The sequence below is a fragment of the Pocillopora damicornis genome, chromosome 5 (assembly GCF_964200805.1).
Source record: "Pocillopora damicornis chromosome 5, jaPocDami1.2, whole genome shotgun sequence".
NCBI lineage: Eukaryota > Metazoa > Cnidaria > Anthozoa > Scleractinia > Pocilloporidae > Pocillopora > Pocillopora damicornis.
Genome location: NC_142674.1, coordinates 13,046,933 through 13,059,182, shown reverse-complemented (window position 1 = coordinate 13,059,182; position 12,250 = coordinate 13,046,933). Strand labels below are relative to the sequence as shown.

General features: G+C 37.4%; 1 protein-coding gene, 1 long non-coding RNA gene and 1 pseudogene across 2 annotated transcripts; 2 read left to right on the top strand and 1 right to left on the bottom strand.

Annotated features, from left to right (window-relative positions):
* The first annotated feature begins 463 nt into the window (after positions 1 to 463).
* On the top strand, positions 464 to 1,810 carry LOC149045388 (QRFP-like peptide receptor; annotated as a pseudogene).
* Positions 1,811 to 4,787: 2,977 nt separating this feature from the next.
* Positions 4,788 to 7,991, bottom strand: LOC149045387 (uncharacterized). Its single transcript, XR_016187222.1, has 3 exons — positions 7,846 to 7,991; positions 6,182 to 6,282; positions 4,788 to 5,374 (listed from the first exon to the last, which is right to left on the bottom strand). It is a non-coding gene; the product is annotated as an uncharacterized LOC149045387 (long non-coding RNA).
* A 145-nt stretch (positions 7,992 to 8,136) lies between these two features.
* Positions 8,137 to 9,352, top strand: LOC149045386 (RNA-splicing ligase RtcB homolog). The gene is made up of 2 exons (XM_089208182.1): positions 8,137 to 8,429; positions 9,140 to 9,352. The coding sequence occupies exons 1-2, from the start codon at positions 8,328 to 8,330 to the stop codon at positions 9,230 to 9,232; spliced, it is 195 nt and encodes a 64-aa protein (XP_089064308.1). The 5' UTR covers positions 8,137 to 8,327; the 3' UTR covers positions 9,233 to 9,352.
* Positions 9,353 to 12,250: the final 2,898 nt, after the last annotated feature.

Below are 12,250 nucleotides of genomic sequence, written 5' to 3'. Positions count from 1 at the left end.
CCTTCCCTAGGAATAAGGATTCTAAGCTAAGTTATTACTTTCCATTTTCATTTCTTTAACTAAGCTCGGATCTCAGATTTTTTCTCTCATGATCGAAATAAACGATCGACACAATTTTAGTTCTGAAAAGAAGTGCAGCACATTTTTGACCAATAAAAAACAACAAAAACAAAACAAGAAAAAAAAAACAACAACCAAAAAAAAAAAAAAAAATGAAAGAGGCTGTTAAGCAAGCTGGCTGAACTGCGCCGTTTTGTGGTAAACATTTAGATTTTTGTGATTTTGACAGTGATAATCTGAAATTCACTGTTTTTCCTGGCAGATCCAATATTCAAAGAACGCAACGTTGCTTGAAATAAAGACTCAACTTTTTTAGAGCTGAGCTTATCCCGTCAACCAAGTATTCAGATAAATTATGCTGACTTCTTCAATCAATAGAGACTAGGAAGCTGCATATCCAAAAATGTTGACGTCCTCGCAGGCTGATAACGGTAGGAAAACCACCTTCAAAAATGGCGCTTGAAAGTGTCCAAAAAATAGCTAACGCTACCATTGTTGCTGCTGCAATACTTGTGAAAAACGCAAAGCACAAACAGCTTTGACATTTTCCACCGATCAAGGGCATATCCCTTTATGACAGAAGTGATGCACTCTTCAATGATGGAAAAAGCTTGGGTTTAATGGATGTTTTTCCGATAATTATTATTGCATATCGTCACTATCTGTGTCGCCTTTCGGTGTACGCGCGCGTTGCAGACCTATTTCCTTTATTTTTTGCTTCAACCGTGGTACTTCATTCTCTTTCAGGCTCCACGACGCAGCCTCCACTCACGTATCCATCAAGAATTAAACTCACCTTCGCCATCTTATATACTGGAATCATTTCAATGGCCTTAGTTGGAAACATTTTGGTGATCTATATTCTGTACAAGAGGCCAGAAACAAGAATATTAAGAAGCTTCATGTGCGTCAACCTCGCTGTGGCCGACTTGCTCGTAACAGCTGTTGTCATGCCTCAGTCGATGGAACAAATCATTTTTGACAATCTGTGGATCGATGTTGTTTTCTTCGTGGCGGTCACAGCGTCCGTCTTCTCTCTAACAGCCGTGGCTTTTGACTTCTTCGGGATTGTCCTTCCAATGCAAAAGTTCCCTCGCCTCGGGAACAAAAAGATCTTGGTTCCCACAATTTGGATCCCCTCAATGTGTCTGATGACTCCATGGCTGATCACAATCAAAGTTAAGAGCTCCAGGATAGAATTTAAGTTTACTCAGTTTGGCGAGACTCAAGCAGCTTTGAGAGGTATCTTCTTTACATCGTAGTCATCATCTACTTAGTGCCCCTAGTTACCATGTGCATTCTCTATGGACACGTCTGTCATACACTCCACAGGCACAAACTGCCGGGCATTGCCATCAACAATCGCGCAACATCTCGGGCCCACGCTACCAAGCGTCAAGTGATTCATATGTCGATAGCTGTCGTTGTTGCTTTTGCACTTTGCTGGCTTCTAGCGCACGCGTATCATATGATTTTGGCCATTGACTTCAGTGTCCGTGAATCGCTGCCATATTATATTATGCTGTTATGCTATTGGTGTGGACATGCAAACAGCGTTGTTTACCCGTGGCTCCTGATATACCTTAAGAAGAAATTCCGTGCCGCATTTAAGAGAATGATAACTTGTCCATTATCGAGAATCTCATTTGCTAGCAAGAATAATGAGAGCGTAAGATGTGTAACTAAACTGCCTATCAGAGACCCGATTGTCCAAGTAAGAGCACATTACCAGTTTGCAAGTTCTTTATAAGGATTATTGTTAACTCTTTATAGGTTTTATTATATTCAAATTGTAAAATTTGCAAGCTCATTATAAGTCCAGATATCAGCAGCTGAAGTGTTTCCTTCACACCAAATTAATTGAATTCAGATCGATGGATTAGGACTCTGCAGAACGTGATCCACTAAATCAAGGATTGACTTAACCTGTTTTGTCTCCATGCTGCATTTGGCTCGCATGATGGTATAATACAAAACATAATTATTATCATAGAATACGTATGTAGATTTTTACCGCCTAGGTGATAACCGGAAACTGTTTGGGAAATGAGGCCTGACCCACACTCGAGAGAATGGGGGAAGTAGAGCCTTCAAAAGAAACAAAACAAAAGAAAAAATTCACTTTACCATGACAATGCAAATTGCGTTCGAAGAAAAAGAGCTCTTAAAGATGGAAGACAATGCTGCACAGCGTCACAACTCATAGAAGCGTTTGGTGTAGACCGAGCTACATGTTAAAACTGGTGCTTTGTGGATTAGTTTGTCCCGTTGGAATAAGGATCACAAATCAAGCCACCTGACCACACCAGTCTCGGCTTACAGCTTGGGATGTTGTTCGGTCATCAGGTCAGAGAGAGACAAGGTAGAATCGGGTCATCAGATTTCACATATCGCCCCATGTAAGGTAATCCGGATTCCGGAATCCAGGAAATTTTTGCTTGTGGAGTCCCGAATACTGGGCATTGGAATTCAGAATCCCGCTAGATAATGAATCCAGAATCTATTTGCTGAAGATCATTTTCAAATCGTATTAACGGCTTTCATGTGCATCCATGCAACCACGGTCATGCTAAAACGTAGACTGCAGACCGTGCAGATCATGTAGAGCGCGCTTTGCTCGCTGCAGAATTTCGACCGCTACAGCTCGCGTGACAACGACAAATTTAGTCATGACCTATCTCTTAGTCGACTTCGATACTGTAATGGCCAAAGTTCCTTACTAGCTATTAATCAGTCTTCTACTCCGATTCAAAAATCTTATTCCTAGTAAAGTTCAATCTCAGCTTGCAGCACTTTCTTTACCGTAAAGTTCTTTGGGTTGTCTTGTGAAGATCCTGGTAATCATTTGCTTCGTTCATACAGCATATTCCATACCTCTAAAACAGCTTCACTGTCCGCAAAAATAACATCTGCAATACACCTAGCCGTGTGGGGCTAATCTCCATGAGCTCGAGAAACTTGAGCCTGTGATTTTGCTTTGCTAGGTAACCAGAGTTCGATATAAACTCGTAAAATTTCGTCATGTGGTGTCCAAAACTTGGAAAAGCGTTACCAAAAGAGCAAGAAAGTGGTGTATACGCCTTAATCATATGTAAATCACAGTTTAAAAAAAGCAAACAAAAAATAGCTCAGCCCGCACGGTCTGCGCGGCTTGCACAGTCTGCATGGTCTGCAGTCTGCGTTTTATGATGACTAATGCAACCGCTGTGGAGTGCAGTTCACTCACGTGGTCAATGGGTTGGCAAATTTGGAGAGACAAAAGAAATTGTTTACGTGACAAAAGCACTCAAATTCCCCAGGATATGCTTGGAACACCAACGTGGCAACGGACCACACGTTTCCAGTTACGACAAACTTTGAACAAATATATATATGGACACCTATGGGAGCCGGGAGAATTTTCGCTATTGGAACGTAAACCGCTTTCTTTGATATTTGGCATTCGGAATAACAAATTTGAATATTTAATAAAACATCTTATCTCAGTGCGAATAAAATAAGATATTACCAGATTTTAGGGTCAAACTTGAAAAAAAAAAAGCGACGAGCCACCTTAAACCTTTATAGAATCATTTTTCTGGAAAATTCATAGCCGAAGTAATGTGACTTGACTTGGTTAACCTTTTAAAGAAAAATGAAGTATAGAAAAGAGAACCTGTTATTCTTGGAAAGTTTGTGTAAATGCCGATCTTTTGCGATTTTGCAAAGGTTTGAGTATAGTTGAGCTCGTTGAACATCGTTTTATGCACAATCTCATAATGTCGAACATCATCTCTAATTACACGTAGGAAAACAAGCTTTTCTTGGTCATAGTCGGGGATTTATTTGCGACATACACGGGGTAGTACAAAGCTTGTATTTCAGTTTAAATTTTTCCTCAGTCTGGTTTTTGTTTAAAAGGAAAGTTAGAAAGTAATTTGAGAGGGAATCCGGAATCTAGCACCTGGAATCCGGAATCCAGAATCTAGCACCTGGAATCCGGAATCCAGAATCTAATACTGTCCCGGATTACCTCACATGGGGTGACACATACGACTAAACCTTACGGGTATTCACGTCAAATCGCCAATTTTCACCCAAGTGTGGAGTAGTACACATATATAGTAACATATTTCCATAGCATTGATACCAAAACATCATTCACTCGTAACCTAAACGGCCAAGATACAAGGGAAGTTTAGAGTGAACGAGTCTTGGGGTGAATTCTCAGCAAATGAATTATTCATTGGAAAAAGGGCTATTCTTCAAATCTCCTCAAGTAACTCCATGCACACCTACGTGTACAATTTCTCTCACATTCTGGGGTCTCAATACATTTAACTCTCGCTAAGAGCGGTCCTCTCAACTTCCCGTCGAAAAAAAAGTTTCCTTTTATTTTTTGCCCATGAAAAGGGTTTAAGACACATGTTTCAAAAATTGTTTAGTTTTTCTCCAATTCTCTTTTTTTGCGTCGCCACAAGCCAAAAATGATTTATGGCCAGACCACCCCTGTGGACAGCGATCGAAAGTGTAAGTTTCAAAGATTTTGTCCAGTGCGCAGCGACTGCAACAATGTAGCTCACGGAATTCTATCTTGCTTCAAGTTAAATGATGTATTCAGTTAGTTCTCAGCAAAATATGGAAACTTCAGCCGAAATATTTTTCATACTAGCGTGATCAGATTGCGCTCGTGAAAGATCATTTGCATGATTCTTAAAATTGACCAACATCTCCTTTTGACCGTTCAAACTTCGTTCGTTTATCTTCTACGTTGAGGATTTTAGGTTTTCACAGCAACTGAATGGAGGATAGATGCCGAGTTGTCCTAAAACGTTGCGTAAACGTGATCGGTCGTAACGCTTGCGCGCTTGCGTGACTTACAAAGTAGACAAAGGTGATCGGAAGGCGCCTTTTCGATAATTTACGTTGAAATATCAGGTCATGAACTACGCACAGTGTGGAGAAGATCAAAATTAAAGGATAAAATTTGGCACTCTGGTCATAACAGACATATGGTGTTGCTCAAAAGGACACAAAAACAAGTTGAAATAGGTTACAGTGTTTATATTTACAAAACAACAACCATACACTCTGAAATAATTCTTGCAGTTTCTCCTGAGATTTAGTATACGGAACCCGATGAACCAACCCTCCTTTCCGAAGATTTGTTTCCATAACTAATGATGTTACGCTCTTATGGACCACAATGGTTTTGAGCGACAAACTCGACATTTCCCTGCGACCATCAAAATCAACTGGACAAACCCAGCTTGATATATTGCGTGACGTGATTGTGCAAATTTTTCCCCTTGCGATATGGCCTGTTTCGCGGGTTCTACAAATTGAAACCAAAATTCGTGTAACGAATTAGAATCGAAAGTTATTAAAATGGACTGAATTACATTTTAATGAGAATTTTAACTTTCAAGAAGGTTTACTTGATTCATGGAAAGCAAAGATTGGAGTGGCTTTGGGTATTTCAGCCCTGATTTTAGTTCAACCCATACAAATTAGGATCGTAATACTCTGAACAGAAGGGTTTTTATATACTTTGCTGCTGAAGGGGTGTAGATAAAATAAATATTTCAGAATATGGTATCACAAAACAATCGAATTTATGTTTGTGGGAATAAATGTGTTTTCAGTGCTGACTCATTGTCATTTAAGTTGCCTAAGCAACTTCTGCATATAGAAGGAAGAACTATCAACTTAGTTCTTTAGATCTAGCAAAATGTAACCTTCAGTCAGTCAGTCAGTCAGAGCTCTCTCTCAAGAGGTACACTATACACATAATTTCAGCTCAACAGCTCTCCTCAAGAGTGCTTTCACAAAAGTCATATTTATAATTATTCAAAACTCATCTAGTACCTACTTTAGACATTAATTCAGGTCAAAGACCAGCTCTAAAGTAACAGAAACTGTTTGCTATAATGTGTGGGAAAGTCTTCTTACACGTAAATGAGCTAGGTGTACATCATAGTAAATACATGTACATGTTGCAAAAGTATTTTTTTCTACTCCCTCTCTCTCTCCCCCTCCGAAAAAAAAAAAGAATTCTTCAAAATAGTGGTAAAAAAAGTAAACAAACAATGCACATAAAAAAAGAGACCTCCACCAATCTAACTGCTCTGATTGAACTCACTGTTTCTACTGCACCAATGATGTCCCTGTGGTGGAATATTGCAGGTGGAAGGGAAAGAGTCTGTATAGGGGTTGGTGTAGTAAAACTTTGTTCACTGAGTCCTTCAAAATAAACGATTTAGCTATAAATATAATTGCATCTTAAACTCATAGTGTTAGTGGGGAATATCATTTTATTACAGTTGAATGCAATAAGTTATTTGTACCTGCATAGATATGACATATGTTTATAAAGGTTTTATAGTCTAAATTAATGAATACTTTATTAATAAATAACAATACAGTAATATAAAACTTATCAGTAAAATTACATTATTTATAGAAAATCATATCTTTGCCAACATAATATTATCTACACAAAATGTGTTTGATTCTCTTCTTAATAATAAAATTCAAGGACAATCGTTGGAGTAAAATTGTACTTTGTTTTGTACATTTCCCATCCATAATTCATGAAATTAAATCTTACTTGGAGGATCTTCCACCAGTCTATTGTCAGTGACCATTTCTACTCTGTTTTGCTCTTCTGACTGGGCTTTAATTTGGGCCTTGTTTTTCTTTTTCCTCTTCTTTTTTCCCTTTGTCTGTTGGTTCTTCTTTGTGCTTTTTTCAAGTTGTGTGGATGGTGTGGTAACTGTTTGTTTTGAATAATCCATAAGATTTAAATAAAAAGAGAATACTATGTAGCTTTTTTTTTTCCTGTGAGCCAAATTTTTGGAGAAAACCGAAAAAAGTGCAGTCTGCTGTCTTTGAAAAATTTAGAACAAATTGCTATCAAAATGATTTTGATCACTTGATGTAATTCCATGAAGTTCTTATGAAGAGTGTTATTCTTGTTGTTGTTTTCTTTTTAAATGACTGTGAATATATGAAAGTCATATATTTGAACTGCTGATAAAGGCACTACTTGAACAGTTTTGGAAATAAGACCTTGTTAGCTCAGTTGGTAGAGCGCTGCATTGGTATTGGTGAGGTCATGGGTTCAAATCCCATACAGGCCTGAATTTTTTCTGGCCTTATTTTCACTACTGCTCAAGTAGTGTTCATTACTGCATAGATCACTTTCATATTCATGTTTTCTTTTTGTTTGTTTGTTTCTTTTTTCATTAAAGGTATGACTGGCAGTTATCTTAGTTTTGATTCTCATATCCAATACACCCAATCCAACTCAGGAGATGAGTCATTCCATTTAAGTCAAATCGAGTCAATTGTACAACATTTTCAAGCCTGCCGTGTAACAGGTTGAGAATTATTTATTAAGCATCTTAAAAATCCACTTTTGGTAAGACATTTCCTCCTTAAGAGGCACAGTTTATTCAGATTTCCAGTATCACAAGATGACTTAACCACTAATTGACTTCTGGTGGGTCGATTCGTAAACGATTCAACCAAATGTGGATGTATTGGACAACCCTCAACATTTAATAATTAAAGATGAGTTATGGTAAAATTTCCGCACAGCCCCATACTACATTATGCATTCAGTTCTTGGATAAAGAAAACAATGACAAAAAAAATACATTGCTATTGGGAAAACAGATTTGTTTTACAATAGGATAGGACTGTGCGGAAATTTTACCGGGTAATTTCACCACGTGCTTGAAGTGAATCTTATCTTCTGAATTTAACCATGCGGTACGTTTTAAAGCACTTTAAGCAATTCACCTTCTGCAGCGACCGTTCTTTTATTTTCTACTTCCGAGCTGGTCCACCTGCACCAATTCCTGTTAGTTCTTTTAGATCATAGTCTTCCATGACTTCAAGGGACACAAATCCATCCATTTCGCCCGCAAAGAACGAAGGATCGTCCAATACTACTGGTTCCCATTTTCGCTTCTTCCCTTTCGAATTCTCCTCTGCCAGTATAAAGCTATGAGCAAAGAGCTTTAATTGAGAGACTGAATGTGCACGCTCTTTTAAATAACAACAACCGTTCTGGTTTATCCCTGGAGAGTTAATAAAGACACTCTTACGTCGTCCGCCATCATGGATTACCTAACAGAGAAAGACTGGATATGAAATCGTACTGCGCGCGACCACTGCGCGCATATTCAAACGGGACTCATGCGCTGACTTATTACTACATGGTTTTTCTCCCTACGCTGAGTTTGCTGAAACCTTCGTGAAACGTGAATGAAAAGACTAACATGGCGAAAGAACACCGTACATTCAAAGAGGAGTGCTCTTATATTGAGCGCTTAAATGGAAACTCGTTTCTTATCAAGAAAGGCTTTGTCTCAAACATGAAGGTAAGTGAACGCGCGCCAAACATCGGATCGGAAGCCCAACTCCAGCTGACTAGCGTGTGCGTCAAAATACATGTCCAACGATTTAATACGTGAGAATGATGATGATAAGCTATGTTCATCGAAATAAATCCCCGTACATCTGCCATATCCATCAAAGTAATTTCCTTCTTTGAACTAAGTTTTGTTTCAAGAAAAATTGTTTCTGGGACAACTAGATTCCCCCCCCCCCCCTCCACCTTTTCAACCCACGTTACGATCAAATCCTATCCCCCTGCCACCCTCTCTCATGTCAGGAATATTTTTAATTTTTTTTGTTTTGTTTTGATCCAGTCAGTCAATTCACGAACTACAGTCAAACCAGTCTTCAGTGGCACTGTATAATTTTAAGCACTCATCCTGTATTGAATGCCATTCCCATGGGTGACGGCTTAATACAGGTTTGACTGTAATGGAGAATTGTATTTGTCCTCACTTCCTCCATCAAACCCAAATTATATCCATGATTGACTTCATGACCCCTGATTTCTCTCATTTTCCTCAAGTTACAGACTGTGGCATTTTTCTGGAAATTGTCAATGTAAGAATGTTCTAATTAATTGGTACCATAAACAAATTTTTACATACTGTTTTAGATATAAGACTAGTAGAGGTGTACGTTGCAGCTATTCGACTCCAAAGTTTAAACTATTCTTTTTTTTTTTCCCTTAAAGGTTGAAGGTATCTTCTATAAAAATGAGTTGCTTGAAAAGCTAATGTTTGATGAGCTGAAGCACTGGGCTGGAACTCAAGGTACAGTACTCTGAACATTTGGAATATAATACTGTTGTATTTCCTGCATTTGTCTTATTTCTTTTATACAATTAAATGAAATTCCTCTCCATGTATTGGTGGTTTCCTTCTTGGTGTAAAGCAGATTGCAAATATTACAGCTTTGCCTGGAATTGTTGGTGTAAGAATGATCATAACTTTTTCTTGTTGAAATTACAACTTAGTTTAATTGAAACTTGTTCAATCCTGGGCCCAGTTGTTCAAAGGCTGATAAGTGCTAACCCAGGGTTAAATTTTAATCAGGGTATGTTTAATTCTTTGCTTAAAAGCCTTTTTAGAAAAATTTGCTATAGTTTTTCTAGGGCATCCAATCTTCAAATTGCAGACTAAAAGAATTGTATATACTTAATTTTATTTGAAAGCTTTCAGATATGAAATCAGATTTCACACTGACCATTAGTTATCTAAACTCAGCTTTTAACGAAGGGACCCTGTACTTTTGGGAAGTAGAGAAAATATAAAGTGGAGATGACAGAAGAGTTTCTTGTTATACAGTTTGTGTTTCCATAGTATTTTTACACAAAGATTTCACTTAAAGTGATGCCAAATAGAGCATCCAGTTATCCAGTCACATCCAGTTATCCCATTATTTCAAAGTTTGGGTTTGCTGAACTCTGTCTGTGGGAAAATTTTATTTCTTTCTCAATACATCTAGAAAATTCTGAAATTGAATTTGTCATCTCTGAAAGAACTTGTCATCTCATCTATCAAACTTTATGAATGACAATATACCCCCAGCCAGAGAAATTTTTAATCATTCTCTTTTGTTGAAAAGTACTTAATTTTGATAACATGCCAAAACAATACCACCAAACAACAATATCAAAAAGGCTAATATATGTATCTCAGTTTCTATTCTGAAATGTTTATTCATATTTTTTTTACTTGGCCTTCAGAGATCAGTTGGACAACCAGATGTTCATTCTGGCTATGGGTTTGCTATTGGTAAGTTACAATTCACACATTTGTGATAAATAAGGTGACATTTTGTCGTGAATATGTTTGTTGATTGTAGTTGTTTGAAGTATGGTGTCATGTTATTAAAAAAAAAAAAAAATCATACTTAAGTTATTTGTCAACAATGAAGTTTCCTCTTCATAACTCAAAGTGAGAGCCCTTTGATGAAGTTTATAGTTTCTTTTCAAACTGGTAATGTGCTTAAAACAACTTCGGTTGGTGATGGTGAAAAATTCACTTTCTGAATTCAGTATAGTTGTTTGTCTTGCTATTAAGTCACTTTGGATGTGGAGTGTAACTGTATGACTACATATCTTGTCTTCTTCATGCTATAAGGTTGGTAGAAATGCATGACATTATGAAACTCTCTGTTTGGCTGTGATTGGCTGGAATCCCACACAGTAGCATGGTGAGGTTATTGCTATAACTCTCTAGGTGGAGATTAGCAATAACGGCAGAGACCATACTCCCCACAGCTGCGCCTTCTGTCTTTCGTAAATTGGTCCAAGATAATAAGAGTATGTAGACCTCAATGCAAGGTTTGAAAAGTCTGCAATCTGACAAACGGTTATACTTCATATCAAGCGCTAGTGTCATCATCAAACGTTCATTCAGTTACAGCATCTAATGTGTTCAGTGAAAATGATATTGGAATACTTCCGATTTTCCATGGACATGTTATTTATTTACCTCTTAGTTCAACCAAATGTGGATATTTCTGGAGCAAGCAATCTCATCACAGAAGAAAGATACCAAAGGAGGAGGAAGGGTGGTACACTTGTAAGGCAAAGAATGCAGCTGGCTTTTCCACCAAAGACATTGAAATTTCTGTAAAGTGTGTGTTTGTAAAGCTCACAACTGTATTATAAATCAATCATGCATTTGATATGTCTAAGGAGTGTGGATCAATAGTCAGTGGGCCTGACTTTAGATTAAGGGGTCTGGGTCTGAGCTAAGGGTAGGGTCGTTGTAGAAAGTTATGGAAAAAATTGAAAAAATGCAAGGGCTTTCAACTATTACCTGCAACTGATTCACCAGCAAGGACCAGGTCCTGGATGAGTAATTTGTCACATCACTTGATTAGCTTTTTATTGCAAAGAACTGGAAAGTCTCTATACTTGTTCTTTTGTTCATGTTATAAAATGTGATGGTTTCATGGGTAAGTTAGTAATATAGCAGCCTGACTGACATGGCTTTTGAAAGCATTTGTTTGATATTATCAAAAAGTGGTCCATTGTCTTCTTCTTCTTGTTCTTCTTCTTCATTTTAATTGTTATTTACTTATTTATTCCTTTTTTTAATATTATTTTTTTTCTTTTTGCATGTGGGTGGGGGGGGGGTGGTTTCTAATTTTGCAATTTTTGTTCATGTGCTTACTTTGCAGCTCCACCCCGTGTTAGTAATAATTTTGTAACTTTTGTTCATATGCTTACTTTGCAGTTCCACCCTGTGTTAGTAATGAGTCTAGAAATATCACCATTGCATTGAACTCCACATTTACAAAAGAGTGTTATTTGAGAGGTGATCCACAAATCACGTCTGTCAACTGGACCAAGGATGGAGTGCTCCTTAGTAAAAACAACACCTTGGTTATTAGACAAGTGATGTTTAAAGATAAGGGCAATAATGAATGTACTGCTAAAAATGATTATGGCGAAGCAAACTCTTCCTTCTGGATCGATGTCACAGGTAAACTTTATATTGTAGTTTATGTCATTTATCAAACTTTTAACTTAACAAAGCATTTGTTTTAAAGTTTAAGCCAAATTTTAATAGACCTATTTTTTTTCTCTTTTCATCCATTTCCTTTGAAAATGTTGACGACCAAGGAACTAAGGAGTCATGATCTTATGATACATTTTCATTAGAGTTAAAGGTAGTTCATCAACTTGGATATGAGTGTATCATTACCTAAATATTAATGACTGAAGTTGGAAAGAGATTGCAAAGGAACATTTATATAACTTGTTTCAAATTACCAACTTTAGTACTCTTTTTTCTAGAAAAAGGTTCCTGGTCAGATACAGTTGATTCTG